Here is an 18891-nt window from a genome sequence, read left to right on the forward strand (position 1 = left end):
GAGACCCCAATCATTCCTCTGAATGCTCTCCAGAAATTGTTCTATGTTATTACATTTATTATCAAAGACTATCATTAGGTCATCTATGTACCGTTTAAAAAATATAATATGCTCTGAAAAAATGGAATTTTCTATATAAATGAATTCAAAATTGGCCATAAATAGGTTAGCGAAAGTTGGCGCTACTTTCGAACCCATTGCGGTACCGACTTGTTGGTGATATAGTTTTCCCTGAAAGTCAAAAAAATTATTGTGCAGTATAAACTTCATGCTATCCATTAAAAAGGCTTTCTGATTCAATGGTAAACGGGCATCTTCTTTCACATATCTCCCAAAACAATACAATCCTAGATCATGTCTAATATTTGAATAGAGGGATGCAACATCTATAGTCAGAAACATGTATGAATCTTTCCACACTATATCCTTCATCAAATGAATCAGCTGGGCAGAATCCCTAAGAAAACTCTTCACAGACATCACATGGAAATACATAATATTATCTACATACGCTGCCAATCCTGACGTAAGAGAACCTATGCCAGAAATGATGGGCCTCCCTGGGGGTTGTTTTGATCCTTATGAATCTATGTCCGGGATAGGCATCCGCACCATCGCAGCTACAGCCACAAACTTTGGCACAGTCACACATCTGGACCCCGAGAGCGTCCTAAGCAGGGCAGTTTCTAGGGAATTTTGCAAAGAGGGCGAACATCGAAAAAGCGCCCCCCCCGACCATTAACATGCTGAATACCCGGACAAATATCGTCACACCATGACCAGACCACATATTACCACCACATAGTCACCGAATAATACCACATACAAGGAACAAATAGCGCCGTACCATGGCCAGACCACATAGTCACCAATTAATACCACATACAACAAATAGCGCCAAACCATGAACAGAGCACATATTACCACCAGATAGTGACTGAATACTACAATACTGATCAGTAATTAAAAACACAATACTAAGTGCAATTGTATACAGGAACTCTATATTTACAGTCAGTGTGCAGGTAACACACTGACTCACAAGTGACGTCTCTAGCTGAAGTCCTTCATCTTTGCTTTTCTTTTTAATCCAGCACAGACAGCCATCACTTCTTCCAGCCAAGACTCGTCTCTGCATGAAATAACACAGTTACCTAGAGCACGGCTTCCAGAGCACATTCCCCACTTTTTCCCTTCCACACCACACATCTGAATACAGACGTGCACCCCACCATTAATACATAATTGGTTATTATGCAACCCACCATTCCAAATATAAATTATAATCCACCACTGTGCACCCACTAACTATAAATGTCACTTTCCCCATTTAATATATAAATTAGCACCTGTACTCTTTCCCCAATTCATTACCAGGCGCTTCAACCTCAACGCCCCCCCACTATGTACCTCCCGCTCTAACCCTAACACCGATTAATTATATTTACATGCCCCTCCTGCCTCAATTCATTGTCATGTCTTTCTCTCCCACCCTCTATTCATTATCAACTGCTCTACCCCACTATCAATACATCACTTACTCCCCCACACTCAAAATTCTTTATTTGTTCTCCAGATAGGTAATTTGCTCTCCTTACCCCTCACCTTAAATCATTCACTCTCCTCACCCCCACCTTCAATTAAATTGCTGTGCCCCATCACTCACACTAAATTCATCATTTGCAGTCCCCCGTCCAATCTCCCCCACATCATCATTTGCAGTCCCCCACTTTAATTTGAAGTCCCCTTCATCCGTTGCAGTCCCCTATCACCCCTCACTTCATCTGCAGTGCCCCTTCATCACTTGCAGCCCCCTATCCCCCTTCCATTTCATCATGTGCAGTCTCCCTTACCCCCACTTCATGATGTGCAGTCACTCTTACCCCCACATCATGTGCTGTCCCCTTTACCCAATTCATGTGCAGTCCCCCTTACCCCCCAATTCATCCTGTGCAGTCCCCCTTACCCCCCAATTCATCCTGTGCAGTCCCCCTTACCCCCCCATTTCATCATCTGCAGTCCCCCTTCATCATGTGCAATCCCCCTTACCCCCATCATCAAGTGCAGCTGCACTCCACCATGTACAGCCCCCGCACCCCCCTCCATCATGTACAGGCTCAGCCCCCTGTACCCCTCTCCATCATATGCAGCCATATTCACCCCCCTCCATCATGTACAGGCTCAGCCCCATTCACCCCCCCTCCATCATGTGCAGCCATATTCACCCCCCTCCATCATGTACAGGCTCAGCCCCCGCACCCCCCCTCCATCATGTGCAGCCATATTCACCCCCCTCCATCATGTACAGGCTCAGCCCCCGCACCCTCCTCCATCATGTGCAGGCTCAGCCCCATTCACCCCCCCTCCATCATGTGCAGCATATTCACCCCCCTCCATGTACAGCCCCCTCACCCACTGAATTCATTAAAAAAAAAGTTTCCCATACTTACTTCACAGCCGCTCCCCAGCAGCGCCGCTCTGCAGCCAGCGTCCGGGTACATGTCGGCGTCTGCGTGATGACATTATCGCGCAGGCCCGACACCTGACCCGGAAGTAGAGAGGGAGCTGCGCAGCTGTCAAGGTGACGGCCATGCACAGCTCCCTGCACGATACACTGTGACGCGGGAGGCTGTATGCTGACGGCCGCGTCACAGAACAGAGCGCACGACCGCACAGTACCGGATCGCGGCTCTGAATCTCCCCGGTTCGGGGAACCGGCTGCATTTTTAACAACTGGTTCCACCGAACCGGGGAGAACCTGCTGAATTCCACCCCACACAGACAGCTAGGCACTAGGCAGGCGCCCCCTGGCTGGGTGGCGCCCCGGGCGATCGCACTCCCCGTCCCCCCCTAAAAACGGCCCTGGTCCTAAGCTATGTTGTGAGGCAAAATTTTAACCCCGCGCGTTCCAATTCACCAAACAATTTTGCCCCTATCTACATACTGGGGAAAAAGTGTGTGCGTGTCAAGCCCCACCCCTCATTATGATGTCATAATGCCCCTATTTGCATACTGGGGAAGCAGTGTGTGCGTATCAAACCCCGCCCCTCATTATGATGTCACAATGGTTGCCATGGCGATGCTGATGTCATCATAGGTTGCAAGCCCTGCCGCCACTCATTATGATGTCATAATGGTTGACTATGGAATGGAGGATGTGTGATGGGTATATGGGCACTGGATTATGGGATGGAGGATATGTATGACGGTATATGGGCACGGGACTATGGGATAGACGATATGTATGATGGGTATATGGGCAAGGGACTATGGGATGGAGGATGTGTGATGGGTATATGGGCACTGGACTATGGGATGGAGGATATGTATGACGGGTATATGGGCACGGGACTTTGGGATGGCGGATATGTATGATGGGTATATGGGCACTCGACTATGGGATGGCGAATATGTATGATGGATATATGGGCATGGGACTATGGGATGGAGGATGTGTGATGGGTATATGGGCACGGGCCTATGGGATGGAGGATGCGTGATGGGTATATGGGCACGGGACTATGGGATGGAGGATAATTGTAATTTGTTATAACTAATCACACTTAGTTACTATGCCCGGGCAGCGCCGGGCTCTTCAGCTAGTACTATATATACACCACATATTTTATTACTGTCTATCTCTTTCATTGTTGTCCATAAATAATTTTAAGTGTATTTTTATATACTTTATGTAATGATAATAAAATTATCAATTTTTTGAGTATTCTAAACAGCTTTGTGTACTCTTTTTCTCTGAGGTCGAGTCTTTATACACGTACGTAGGAAAACACTTATCCATCACAGTCACTAAAGAACCATTATTGCATACAGAAGCGCCAGTAGCGCAGCTACCAGGTGGCAGAGGGTACGATCACCCTGTTAAGGGAAGAATATATGGCACATGAATATATACAAGAATCAAAATTGTATCACTATATGGACGCTTTGCTGGATATTGGGATCATGTTGCTTTAAGATATTTCTGATTTTCTGCTGAATTATTTCTGTGTAGGACCCACCTAGGCTTCATGTAATACCGCAATACTGGGTGGATAAGGGTGGATCGGGCTAAAGAACAATACTTATGTACACAGTGATTATGTAGCATATGAGAACAGTAAACAGTAACTCAGAAACGTACATAGTGATATGTAGCGGCATGGGAACGGTAAATAATAACTTAGAAATGTACCCATGATGTAATAATACATACTCTGTATAAAAGCTGTTCATTTTTGGGATTAAAGACAGAGAAGAATCATACTGACATGATACACCTTGTCTTGTGTATTCTTTTCTCCGTGCACGTAAAATCTCTACCAAAGATCCAATTTGGCCACAGACAATTAAGACGGCAGAATCAACAACCCCAAGGCCCCTCGCTCAGGTCACCCAGAGTAGGCTATTAGCAGAAACCTGTTGCCTTTATGGGTTTCGCAGGTCTCTGCTTCCCAGTTAATATCCGGGTAGTTAAAGTCCCCAAAAACAAGGATAATAATTAATAAGGATAATAATAATGGATAATAATTAATAATTAAGCCTACAGTTTACAAAATGGCAGGGCGATACACTGGCGAAGAGCCGCCATAAACATCGGGACTCTGATGACATTGGTCCACCCATGCTTTGCTGCTGTACTCGTCACAATGCTGGATTTGATGGAGTTTATGTTTTTATTTTAATTAAAACATGTATTGTGTCTGTGGGGACATCATAAAGTATGGGTGGGATCATCATACATTGTAGGGGGCCCTCATACAGTGTGGGGCCATTTTACAGTGTGGGAGCAAATGAGAGGGCCATTATACAGCTTGGGGGCCATTATACTGTGCGGAGACTACTGTGGGACCAGTATACAGAGCGAGAGCTAATGTGAGGGCCATTACACAGTTTACAGGCCATCTGTCGCGTCCGTCTGCAAGTCTGGGCTGCAGACAGGCAGCGCCCCGAGTAGCACCGACACCCTTTACCCCTATACAGGGATCTGGATTTACTGCAGAGCCCAGGAAGCGCTGTCTGAACAGGAGCAGAGTGCCAGAGCAGAACGATCGCAATAGAAAAGCAGGAAGGGAGCCAAAAATGGAGTCGGAAAACAGGCGAGCAGTGGAGGTACAGAAACGGCAGGCAGAGGCAGAGTCGAGAGTCCAAGCAGAGGTCAAAAACCGGGAGAGTAGCGGAGGTACAAAATCGTCAGGCAGTAGAGGCAGAGTCGAGAGTCCAGACAGAGGTCAAAAACCGGGAGAGTAGCGGAGGTACAAAATCGTCAGGCAGTAGAGGGGGTCAGGAATCCAGGCCAAGGTCAGCGTCAGTAATCGGGAGAAATGCAAAGTACAAAAACGGCAGGCAACAGAGTAGTCAGAAGTTCAGGCTGAGGTCGGAGTTAACGATAGGCAATCATAAGTAACACGTAGGGGAACCAAGAATATATCCGGCGGCTTGCAAGCCCAGTCCCAAGGTATTTGAGGGATCAGGTCGTCCCTCACAGGCTCCCGGGCTGGTGATGTCATCAGGACCGCCCCCAGGACCAGGACCAGCCCCTTCATGACTGACAGAGGAGCAGAGTCTGCGTCCAGTAGACGCCTGCGCAGAAGCCCTTTCATTGTTGCCGCCCTCACTCGGGCGCAAGCCACGGCGCCTCCTAGTGGTTGAGGGCGGAAAAGCAGGCCCCGAGATCGACGACGATATGTCAGTCTGGCGTCTCCTGGTGGCCGAGACCTGGACAGCAGACCCTGAGCCCGAGGGCGGCGTGACAGTCCGTCGCCTCCTAGTGGCTGAGGGCGGAACAGCCGGCCCCGAGTCTGACGGCGATGTGACACCATCATACTGTGTGATTACTGTGAAGGCTAATATAAAGTGTGAGGGCCATTGTTTAGTTTTGGTGCTGCAGTGGACCCATTATACAGTGTAGGGGCCATTATATAGTGTTGGTGTTACTGTGTGATCCATTATACAGTGTGATGACTACTGTGAGGGTCATTATACTGTGTTTTGGGGAGCTGTGGGCCCATCATACTGTGTATAGGGAAGCTGTGGGAGCAATAGACTGTGTATAGTGGAGCTGTGGTCCCTCATACTATGTATATAGGAGCTGTACATGAAGGGACTCAGAGGACATTACTAAATATTTAGTGGGCAGTCAAGAAGTATTATTGTTATAGGTTGCCCTCAGAGTATTGTGATTGTCAAAGATGCACAAGAGACATTATCACTTTCTAGGAGCAAAATGTGGACTCTATTTTCTAGGACATGTGCACAGGGCATTAATATTTTCTAAGGGGCAATTTTACCATCTAGATGGCACAAAGGAGGCATTATTACTCTGTAAGGGGCACAGACAGTGCTGGCCTTACTATGAGGGTCAGTAAGAGGAGCGCTGTTATTGTGCCATACATCATGTGCTGTAAGAGGCACATACAGCAGCGGCGCCTCAGCATTGGGGAATCAGCAGAATGCTCAGATTCCACAGCTTAGGACTAGATAGGGACAGGGCTGGAAATGTGAGAAGTCTAATGTGTCCTTGTTATCTCTGAGGATGAGTCATGGTTGGAAGAAGTTGTCATGTTTGTCTGGGCCAGTTGGAAAAGATGGGAACAATGAACAACTCCATCAGAAAGAAAATCAGCTGTAAGGCACCATCTATAACTGTGTTGTGGTCTCCTATATCATCTTCAGCACTGGTATCCACTACTATATGGGCACCATATGGCAGTAATATCAGTGTTTTATATAGAGATTTATTTTTAGTAGTACTGTACCATGGTCACCTGCTGAGGTTCCCCTATACCCACAACTAGGGTGCGCCGCTATAGTTGTAATCTGGGTTATACGGTTAGGGGCCCACTCATAAGTTTCAACCTCCCCCCTAAGCTAACCTCCTAGATGCGCCTCTGCATCAGATGATTTATAATATACATTAATCGGTAAATGACATAAAATAAAAAGAGGTGATTGATAGTTTTGCTCTATTAATTCCATAAAAAATGTAATGAAACTGTAATGCTGAGGTCGTGTTCACATGTAGCGTAGATGCTGCGTTCTGCTACTTTTTTCTGTAGGTGTCCACACCAGACGACGCCGTAACAGTCTTCTCTGATTATTGTGTTTTTGGTGCATTTCTTTTATGCGTTTTCCCTCTTATTTCATGTGATTTTTGGGCGGATATGAAGCAGAGTTTAGAACGCTTTTTTAATAGTACAAAAAAGCTTTGATTTTGTGCTTAAAAATGCAACAGGGTTTTTTTTATTCATGTTTTTTTTTGAAAACAAGCCTATAGAGAAAAAAACGCACCAAAACTGCCGAGTTCAGCAGCGTCTTGAGACCACAGCGCGGAGATTTCACAAAAGGTTTTGAAATTTAGACCGTGTTCACATGTAGCGTTAATGCTGCATATTGCCTGTTGCTTCTTTTGCATAATAAATCTGCTGTGTTTAACTGTCCAAGCAAAGTGGACGTGATTTCATGAAAACTGCGCCCGCTATTAGAATTCAACAAACAGTATATTACATTATTGGAAAGTTAGTATTTATCTCTGTGTTTGCTCTCCACCTGTTTTATACAGGTGTCCTTCCTTTCCCTTTTCTTTCCTTGCCTTTCCCATTCCTTTACTTCCCCTCCTACCTCTTAAATGTTTTATATATAAGATATCTTATATGAGTGAGGCCGTACTGGGCCTAAGGCCGTAAAAGGGAGGCCGGCATGACAGGGTAGAGAGGGAAGTAGATACGGAGGTGGTTGGTGTATAGAACAGAAAATAGGGGGTTAATTTTCTGTGCTGGCATGGATGGGCTGGGCTAAGACGTGGGTCGGTCACATAGTATGGGGGGAGGGGTCATGGGCTGTTCGTATAAAAAGGGGAAGCCATTTTAGAGGGCAACCATTTTGGGTACACATTGGCAACAATAGGAATAAAAAATGAAATAAACTGCAGTTACTTTATAAAGAGCAAAATCAAAGCTTTTCTGTACTATAAAAATCACATTAAAACACAGTTTCACATCTGCACCAAAAACGCATCAAATATTGGGGAGAAAAAATTGTTATTGTGCAGTTTGGTGAGGATCCTGCAGACTACGAAAATCACAGTATTTCTGCAATGTGTGAACACGGCCTTACAGACAGAAAAGAGACAGTTGTCATCTAGTGAAAATATACATAAAGATGATAAAATTCGGGCAGCTTTGACTGTGAATGAGGGAACTTAAAATATTCCACAGGTCCCACCTAGAGATGAGCAGGACACGCAGATGACATAGCGGCTGCTCCGAGAACCCCGGAAGGATAGAGACTCACGGCCTCCCACCCAGCTGACAGGTACCACTAACTTGCACGCTGGACCAAATACCTGTGAATGGATCCGCTCATCTCTAGTCCCAGCTGTTCCGGACACAGCGGACAGTCTGGATTTGGATCTATGGCCTGCTGTCTTGGCGTATGCTGAATTTCCTTCACTACCACCGCTCCTGTGACAACTCCTCCTGCCAGGGAAGAAATATATGGTAAATGAGCGTAGATTGGGGTGTGACAAGAGGCGTGGTCAAAATTTGCCTCAGCATGCTACATGCGCCTCATGATCTGTCCTTCTTTGTTGTCTTCAAAAGTTGGGAGGTATGCTTATAGTCTGGATGCTGTGTCCTGTGATAAACGAAAATGCTGACACCGTGTCCTCCCTGATCATAGAGAATGGTGTCTCTCCTCCTGTCTGACCCTGACCCATGTGTTTGGTTCAGAGCAAGAGAGGAAGCTGCAGGAACTGATCACAGGCTACAGGAACTGAGCAGTTGTAGGACCTTCTGAACCAGTAATTACAGGACCTTACAGGTCAGGGGGCTGATCACATGATCTCAAAGGTCCTTCAGTTAATAGAGTTAAAGGTCCTTTAGCTGCTCTACTCTTGCAGACTCCAACCCCCGCCCGATCACGAACTGTAAGATGTGGTAATATAGAGTGTGTGTGTGTGTGTGTGTGTAAGTGAAATGTGCGTGTAGCAAAGCTGTGTGTCAAAGTAAATGTGCATGTAGCAGAGCTGTGTGTCCGTGTAAATGTGGATGTAGCACAGCTGTGTGTCAGTGTAAATGTGCATTTGGAGAGCTGTGTATCCGTGTAAGTCTGCATGTAGCAGAGCTGTGAGTCCGTGTAAATGTACGTGTAGCAGAGCTGTGTTTGTTGTGAGGCAGTGACCTGTGTCACAGGTAGGGGTCACTGTTTGTTCTCCCCAGGATGCGCACGGAGGCGTTTTGAAGCTATGTGAGGACCATTTCAGTGGCAGGAGCACGACAGAGCCTCTCCATCCAGGGCCATCATGGCACTCTCTGCCTCCATTGTGGGGGTCATGGGGTGCATCCTCAACATACCCCTGACCCGCTCAGTCCAGTCCCACATTAGAGTGTTGCTCCCTGTAAATTTTGGGGGGTTACTCAACATTGCCCCTCGTCATATGCTAGCCCTTGGGGCACCCTCAACTGCTTTGTCTGCCTTCTCTGTGCCTCTGGTCTGCATCCTGCTGACTACGCCAAAGTGTGAGCAGGTTGCGGGATGCAGTTACGGACAAGAAAGAGAGCAAGGGTTAATGATTTTAATTAACATGGGGATATTCCACGCAGGGAGGTTAACAGTTAAATGAGGGAAAAGAAGCAGTTCAGTAGTAAAAGGTATGCTGAGTGAAAGAACACCAGATAAAAGGGGTAGCAACTCTGATGAAATCATCTTATCCTGTAGTCAATCTTCAGTCTGGGGGGGTTACAAGGCAAAAGTTGGCGCCAACGGCTGGTGCGGGGTTGTTCCGGTGGGGCCCGTCTTCTGGTGGCAGCGGTTGGTCTCCTGCACCCTCCGCTGAGCCCCTAGTCCATATGCTGATGCAGCGGAGAGAGCACGTTTGCCACTTTGCTCTGCGGGGGCCAACGGGCATACTGCGCATCTCTGTGCACAGTCTCTGCGGGTGGCATCAGGGAGGCTTGGGCGCGGGCCTGCGCTGCTGCAGTGGTCGAGGGATGGAGCACTCACTTCTCCCAGCCACGTGCTGTCTGTTCCCGCCAAGTCTGCCAGTTTCCACGCGCTGTGGCTTTTTTAGCTTAGCCACACCCCCGCTCCCAGATGCAAGGGTTGATCCGTTCCACTAAGCTTTCCCCCAGACAACAGAGGAGACAGCCCCAACAGTTCTGGACCCAATGAAGAGCAGGTACCCACGGCCCAGTCCTTCTTCTTACATGTGTATACTGTCTGTGCAGCATGTGTGTGTATATAGATATATATATATTACAAACTTAGTGCCGCGTGCGTGTATATAATTATACTGTATGTTTATACTTTGCACGCATGTATGTGTATATTGTATATAAAGGTGGTATACTGTATAAGGTGTGCACTCGACTATGGAATGGCGAATATGTATGATGGGTATATGGGCATGGGACTATGGGATGGAGAATATGTATGATGGGTATATGGGCATGGGACTATGGGATGGAGAATACGTATGATGGGTATATGGGCATGGGACTATGGGATCGTGGATATGTATGATGGGTCTATGGGCATGGGCCTATGGGATCGTGGATATGTATGATGGGTATATGGGCATGGGACTATGGGATGGAGGATAATTATAATTTGCTATAACTAACAACAGTTACTTACTATGCCCGGGTAGCGCCGGGCTCTTCAGCTAATTGTATACATATGTGGTATACTGTATAAGGTGTGTGTGCAGTGTGTATATAACTATATAACTGTCATACAACAGTTACTATATACAGTTACTATATACTATATACATACAACAATACTATATAACTGTCATACAACAGTTAGTTACTATGCCCGGGCAGCGCCGGGCTCTTCAGCTAATTGTATACATATGTGGTATACTGTATAAGGTGTGTGTGCAGTGTGTATATACTGTACATGTATGTGCGCAATTTATATACTGTATATACACGTATGTGAGCGCATATATGATATCAGATTCAGCTCAAAATTTAGCAAGGAAATTTGTTTTGGATTGAAATGATGTGAATTAAATGTTCATTATCCTCTTCAGAACTAGAGATGAGTGAAGCCGAACTGTAACGTTCAGGGTTCATACTGGAGGTGTCCGCTGCTGAACTCCGACCTCACACTTCTCCCAGAAGTCCATTTTAGTGTTCAGAGTTCTGGGAGGAGAGAGAGGGAGGGAGACTCTGTGGGTACTCTGCTTACTTTGGCAGCCCTTTTACATCACAAAAGTTCGGATCTCCATTGACTTCTATGAGGTTCAGGTAGAGTTCTGGTATCCGAACCCAGGAGGCAGGGTCGTCTCATCTCCAAAGATCTCGCTGCTGAGATAATAAAATAAAAATTCATTAATGTGGGGTGGGAAGTGTTATTGTATGTGGGCTGGTGGGATTTGTGTGGCAGGGCAGCTTTTTTGCCCCAGTCCGGCCCTGGCTTACTTCCACTCTCATCAGCAGTAGGTCCTTGGCCTGTGTCACTGGTAATAGGAAGCTGTATATTGAAGATAGAGGAGGGAGGGATGTGAGTGGAGTTAGCAATGGGTGTGATTGGTGATGGCTTACGGGCCAGTGTAAACCATGGTGGAACTTGTAGTAATACATTGCAGGAAGCTCTGGGGAGAGGAAGCAATGGATGTAAGCATCAGCGCTGCAGCCAGCAAAGAGAAAGTGCTGCTAACTGTATGATAAAAGGTATATACTGCTAAAATAAGATTATAGATGTATTTAGAGGCAGATAATAGCAATATTTATTGAAAAAAAACAGTAACTTCTAAATAGTCAGATACTACATAGCTGTCTGAATTGATAGGCCACTGGAGTTTAGAGCAGGGCCTAGCGATGGAGCTGCGCAGGTAACAGCACCCTGATCTTCATGTCCTTCCAGTAGCTTTGAAATGTATTTTTGGTGCTTTACCTGAAGCAGTTGTTCCGACAGAGAGGACATGTAGGGTTGGACTGAAGCCAAGGCAAGATGCAACACCGATGGTAGTTGTGGTTGCACGGGAGCATTGTGACCTGCTCCCCAGTCTCATACTCTGTCATACATATGACGCATGACCCAATGTCCTCCTGTGATGTTATAGTCCTGGTTGGGAAAGTGTCAATTTGCAGAGTTCTCCTGCTGGGCTGAGAATACATTTGTTCCTGATAAGCTGAATTTTGAGCAGGTGGTGCTTGTGGCTGCACCTGTGACATTGGTCTTCTCATTCCCTGCTGCCTTCTGACAATGTTGAGAATATTGTCCAGAATTTCTCCCTCACTAAATCTGCCGCGAGGTGGAATTGGATTTGCTGGTTGATATTCAATGATGATATCTAGAGATCCACTTCTTTCATGGCTGGCATTCATGTGACTTTCTCTAGTTGTTGTTGCTGGAAGCTGCCTGGGTCTGTGGATAAGTGAGATCGAAAGTTGTGGACCGAATCTAAATACTGTGGTGGTTGTTGCAGATTCACTGCCTGGAGCTCGAACCTCCCTGGTTGTGTCACTCTGCAGGATGGTATCTGGCAGTTGGTATTCCAATGTAATGGTGATGGCTGAAGATCCACTTGCTTGTTCATCATCCTGGCTGCTGTGTCCTGTGGTTCTTAAAGATTCCAAAGAGGCACGCCTTATTGGAGACCTACTTCTTCCAGTACTTCTTTCTTGTCCCCTATGATGTGGAGGGGCTCTGGCACGTCTCCCTCTTCTCTCAGTGCCAGAGGTGCTGAAACTCTGTTGGCCATCATAAGCAGAGTGTCTTCCCTGATGTCTTTGAGATGACCTCAGTCTACGGACAATTGTCGCCTGACCTGCAATTACAGACATTATAATTTAGTTAACAAAATATGTTTTAGAAATTTGGGTGGGCCTTGGTATTACTATGTCATTTACAGATATGGGAACTCTGACTAAATTTGTGTCAATTATGGTCTGAGAAAACCTGCTCAGTGAATGTCTTTTCTAAAGATATCACAAGACCGGGTTGGAACTGGACATTTGGTAAATTAGCCCCAAGTAATAAGGATAGAAGGTGGAGAATGCGCTGACACATTACCCAGCAAACCCCACAATAATGGGAACCCTCAGATATGAGGAAAATATTGTTTTTCTACCCCAAATGTTTCACTTACCTCGATTTTGTGGTCGGCTCAACCATACTTCATTGTCCTCAATCAGCTGTCTTAGCTCTCGGGAACTCATGGCCTAGTTTCCAGAGGCTGGGGTGATGGAGTATTTGAGAGATAACTTCTCTGGTAGCACCGATATTAGTGTGCAAATATCAAAGAATAAAAATAAACAATGCAGAAACACTAGATATGTAAAACAATATAGAGTGCTTTCCAAAACCAAAATGATGTCTTAGCTAAAGCATAAACTCACAAAATGGCGCTTAAGTCACTGTGCTCAGTGATGGTCTATCCTTAGGACATTCTAGAATGCCAGGATGACATCACTGGTGATTGTGACCTCACCTTCTCGTAAGACGTGACTTTCACCCCTGATGATAGCTTTGTGACACCATGGCAGTCAGGCTTCAGTGCTGCTTGCTAACAATTGCTGAACTACAGGGCTGAGAAATGTTCCTAACTGCACCATATTGTAATCCACGCACTTATATATAAATTATGAATAGGAAATAAAATATTTTATTATTAACTGGCTCCAAGTTTGTACAAAGCAGATATTTGACCTATTGGCATAAATGACATATGGGATAATAAATGCTCAGCTGTATATTCTAAGTATATTATTCATTAAATAAATGCGCAATGCCCCGGGTGACTCTTAAAATTCTTAACTCTTAAAATAAGTTATAACAGGGATTACATTATTCACTATAATAGACTAGCTATGAACCCGTTCTACGCCCGGGAGGCAAGCAGTTTTATTGGTATATGGTCTCCCATCCTGGCATGTACTGCCCCCTCCTATCCTGGTATGTATGGCATCCCTCATCACTATCCTGCTATGCATGGCCCCCTCATCCCTATAATGGTATGCATGGCCCCCCTATCCCTATTCTGGTATGTATTCTCCCCTCCAATCCTGGTATGTATGGCACCCCATTACTTATCCTGGTATATATGGTCCCCTCACTCCCAATCCTGGTATGCATGGTACCCTCTCAACCTTATCCTGGTATTCATGGTTACCTCACCCCCCAATCCTGGTATGCATGGTACCCCCTCATACCTATCATGGTATGCATGGTCCCCACACCCCCCAATCCTGGAATGCATGGTCCCCTCACCCCCCAATCCTAGAATGCATGGTCCCCTCACCCCCCCAATCCTGGTATGCATGGTCCCCTCACCCCCTAATCTTGGCATGCATGGTCCTCTCACCCCCCAATCCTAGAATGCATGGTCCCCTCACCCCCCAATCCTGGTATGCATGGTCCCCTCACCCCCTAATCTTGGTATGCATGGTCCCCTCACACCTCAGTCCTGGTATGCATGGTTCCCCCATCATTCCTATCATAGGATGTATGGTACTCCTTTACCCACCAATCCTGGTATGCATGGTACCCCCTCAACCATATCCTGGTATTCATGGTTACCTCACCCACACAATCCTGGTATGCAAGGTCCCCTCATCCCCAATTCTGGTATGCATGGTACCCCTCACCCCCCTATCCTGGTTTGCATGGTACCCCTCATCCCCCAATCCTGGTATGCATGGTCCCCTCACCCCCCCATCCTGGTATGCATGGCCTCCTCACACCCCAATTCTGGTATGCATGGTCCCCTCACCCCCCAATTCTGGTATGCATGGTCCCCTCACCCGCCTATCCTTTTATGCATGGTACCCCTCACCCCCCTATCCTGGTATGGATGGTCCTCTCACCCCCCTATCCTGGTATTCATGGTCCTCTCACCCCCCTATCCTGGTATGCATGCTACCCCTCACCCCCCAATCCTGGTATGCATGGTCCCCTCACCCCCCAATGCTATGAGGTCAGGAGAGGGCATGATTGTGCCCCCGAAATCGGCGCCCGATACCAGTGCCACAACCCGCCCTCTCCTGACATCACGGCAAGACCCTGCATCAATACCAGATCATTACGTTGTTGGACCGTGAGGTATGGACAGGGCGTGTTGTGATGCCGGACTCGGCGCCTGCGCAGCCCTCGCTTTCCGGTGCTATTTTCTTGAAGACACACTGTAGTCTTCTACAACATGGCGGTGGAAAGCGAGGATTGCGCAGGCGCCGATTTCGGCACCACAACACGCCCTGTCCAGACATCATGGCCCAACAACGTAATGATCGGGTATTGACGCAGGGTCTCGCTGTGATGTCAGTAGACGGCCCGCCTCAGTACCCGATCATTAAGTTGTTGTGCCGTGATGTCTGGAGAGGGCGGGTTGTGGAGCCGGAATCGGCGCCTGCGCAGTCCTCGCTTTCCAGCACCATTTTCTTGAAGACACACTGTAGTGTGAAGACACACTGCAAGTGTGTCTTCTACAAAATGGCGGCGTAAAGCGCGGACTGCGCATGCGCCGATTCCAGCACCACAACCCGTCCTCTCCTGAAGTCAGAGCAAGAGGCAAGACCCCGTGGCAACAGCAACACCGGAACGGTAAGGTGTTGTGCCGGAGATCGCAGTATGCGTTCAGTGCTTACGCATACCACGATCTGGGTGGATGCCTCACTCTGTGGGTTCCAGACTGTGTAGGCGCGCCGCGCTTGCGCAGTCTATAAAGGCTTCAGACAGAGTGATGCTCCCACCGTTATATTATAGATATCTTCTGCTGCATACGTCGTTCTCCAAAGCAACCTATTTCTTAATAGTAAGCCTGAACTTAGACATCCATAAAACACGATCTGAGTACAATTGTAATTTACAGAATGGTCAAGGAGCCATATTTATCCCGATCATGCCAGGCCGCATGTTGCTGGTGCTGCTGTGAGCGGCCTGCATGGCCTGAAGCAACTCTAGACTTAGCTCTCATCGAGCCCATATGGGACCTCATAGGGGAGAAATTACAAAAGGACCCGTTATGAGCGGATCTTGAGGATTTGCATGCCCAATTTCATTTAGCATGACAGAACATTACACAGATAACCATTAATAAAACCTCACTGATGGCATTGTAAGGCTGTAATATTGCATGTTTCTTCATATGATGCTCATACTCAATACTGAAAAAAAATCAAGATGTTTTGAAAACTTTATTTCTATTTTTCCATGATTTGCTTATCAATAACTTGTCCCACAATCCCACGATTTTTATTTTCATAATTTCACGTTGTTTCCTTCTTGTGTTGACATTTCAATATTGAGGAGCAAATGAGTCTGCTGAGTTTGGATCAGGAGACCTAAAACCTGTGCGGTCAACATGGATTGTTCGTGGACCACATTTCAGAAGTCTAATTTAGAACAAAGCGATGGTAGCAAAAGTCTTGGAAATCAGAAAATCATTAATGTCCTATTCCACATGAGTGCAGCATGCATCAGTATTTGTTTTGTAGGATAATGCCACAGAGCTGGATACAGTCACAGCCACATCCACAAAATGATTATACGTCAGCAGTGCACTGATTTATAGAAGAGTACTTGTAAGACATATATAATTATTTGTAGCAGATTTAAATAGAAAAAACACACGTGCTCCAGCATTCCCTTAAAATGTTCTCATTTCACACAAAGTTACTGCAGACTTCTTGACCAGACAACTCCTCTAGGGACTGGCTCTCTTATAGAGAGGTTGTGTGAGTGGTTTGACCATTTACTACAGCCGCTTGTCAAGATGGTCCCAATATTCTAGGGATGTGTTATGTGCCTTGGATGGCATTTATTGAGAAGGAAATTACATTTTCATAGAATACCTATACACTCCATCCCAAACAACAAAGGGAAGCAAAAAAGCAGGGCCGTTTTAGGGGGGGACGGGGCGTGCGATCGCCCGGGGTGCCACCCAAGCCAGGGGGCGCCTGCCCAGGGCCGCCATCAGGGCATGACAGCCCTTACTATTGTATGGGGCCCGATGAACAGCAGTACAGAAGGGGGCCCCGCAGATCAGGGGCCCCGCTCCTGTGCTTACAGTCATCGGGCCCCAAGTGCTGCATGTCATGGGGCGCCAGGCGGGCCCCAAGTGTGCACTGCAGCCGGGCCTGCAGCGCACACATCAGCAGAGCCGCCACAGGGCCGACATTCAAAGCTACAGAAGAGCTGAAGGACCTGGCAGAATGGAGACTCGGGGGCAGGACTGGAGACACACAGGGGCAAATATGGAGAAATGGGGGCAGAATGCAAGACATGATGGGGCAGAATGCAAGACATGATGGGGCCAGAATGCAAGACATGGATGGGGGCAGAATGCAAGACATGGATGGGGGCAGAATGCAAGACATGGATGGGGGCAGAATGCAAGACATGGATGGGGGCAGAATGCAAGACATGGATGGGGGCAGAATGCAAGACATGGATGGGGGCAGAATGCAAGACATGGATGGGGGCAGAATGCAAGACATGATGGGGGCAGAATGCAAGACATGATGGGGGCAGAATGCAAGACATGATGGGGGCAGAATGCAAGACATGATGGGGGCAGAATGCAAGACATGATGGGGGCAGAATGCAAGACATGATGGGGGCAGAATGCAAGACATGATGGGGGCAGAATGCAAGACATGATGGGGGCAGAATGCAAGACATGATGGGGGCAGAATGCAAGACATGATGGGGGCAGAATGCAAGACATGATGGGGGCAGAATGCAAGACATGATGGGGGCAGAATGCAAGACATGATGGGGGCAGAATGCAAGACATGATGGGGGCAGAATGCAAGACATGATGGGGGCAGAATGCAAGACATGATGGGGGCAGAATGCAAGACATGATGGGGGCAGAATGCAAGACATGATGGGGGCAGAATGCAAGACATGATGGGGGCAGAATGCAAGACATGATGGGGGCAGAATGCAAGACATGATGGGGGCAGAATGCAAGACATGATGGGGGCAGAATGCAAGACATGATGGGGGCAGAATGCAAGACATGATGGGGGCAGAATGCAAGACATGATGGGGGCAGAATGCAAGACATGATGGGGGCAGAATGCAAGACATGATGGGGGCAGAATGCAAGACATGATGGGGGCAGAATGCAAGACATGATGGGGGCAGAATGCAAGACATGATGGGGGCAGAATGCAGACATGATGGGGGCAGAATGCAGACATGAGGGGGGCAGAATGCAGACATGAGGGGGGCAGAATGCAGATATGATGGGGGCAGAATGCAAGACATAATGGGGTAGAATGCAAGACATGATGGGGCAGAATGCAGATATGATGGGGGCAGAATGCAAGACATGATGGGGGCAGAATGCAAGACATGATGGGGGCAGAATGCAAGACATGATGGGGGCAGAATGCAAGACATGATGGGGGCAGAATGCAGACATGGGGCAGAATGTGCCAGTAAGACAGGATGGGGCAGAATGTGACAGTGAGACACAGGAGGGTGTTGTGAGTTCATTTTCCCCTCCATCACTGAGGCCTGGTGAACTCCCTATTCTAGTGAAGGAAGGTAGTGAGCCTGATTATCAGACACCTGGGACTAATGAAGACGATTGGCTGAGTGGAGTCACTGACTGGATTTAAGGCAGCCTACGCCCTTTCTGCCCTGCGGGTGATTTCTCTGTGGACTCTTGGACACTAGTCTGATTCCTGCTCTCCTAAAGCTAAGTTTTCTGTTTTGCCTTTTTGCATCTAAGATTTGTTTTTGTTTTTCTTGCTTTTTGGATTCTGCCACTCCCTGCTGGAGTGTGCAGTGTTCCGTGAGCTCTGTCTTCTGAAGGTACCTGAGTGCTGATTTAGTTTTTGAAGCTTAGTTGCTTCAGGGCCATTTTTATATCAGCTTGTTGGCTTTTGTCTCTGATAGGGTTTTGGCAGATTGCAGACAGCAGCCTTCCTA

The 18891-nt window shown here is 47.1% G+C and overlaps 1 protein-coding gene across 4 annotated transcripts in view; it reads right to left on the reverse strand.

The window, feature by feature from the left end:
- Positions 1-18891, reverse strand: part of LOC141100612 (uncharacterized) — a 389264-nt gene that overhangs the window by 14091 nt on the left and 356282 nt on the right. For 2 of the 4 annotated variants that reach the window (XM_073589204.1, XM_073589208.1), the window contains one exon: positions 8485-12778. In XM_073589204.1, the coding sequence (XP_073445305.1) occupies positions 11898-12778 (881 nt within the window). In that variant the 3' untranslated portion in view covers positions 8485-11897. The other 2 variants (XM_073589205.1, XM_073589206.1) reach the window with 2 other exon arrangements.

This window comes from Dendrobates tinctorius, unplaced genomic scaffold, assembly GCF_039654945.1.
Source record: "Dendrobates tinctorius isolate UK_male_01 unplaced genomic scaffold, ASM3965494v1 ptg000107l, whole genome shotgun sequence".
Classification (NCBI taxonomy): Eukaryota; Metazoa; Chordata; class Amphibia; order Anura; family Dendrobatidae; genus Dendrobates; species Dendrobates tinctorius.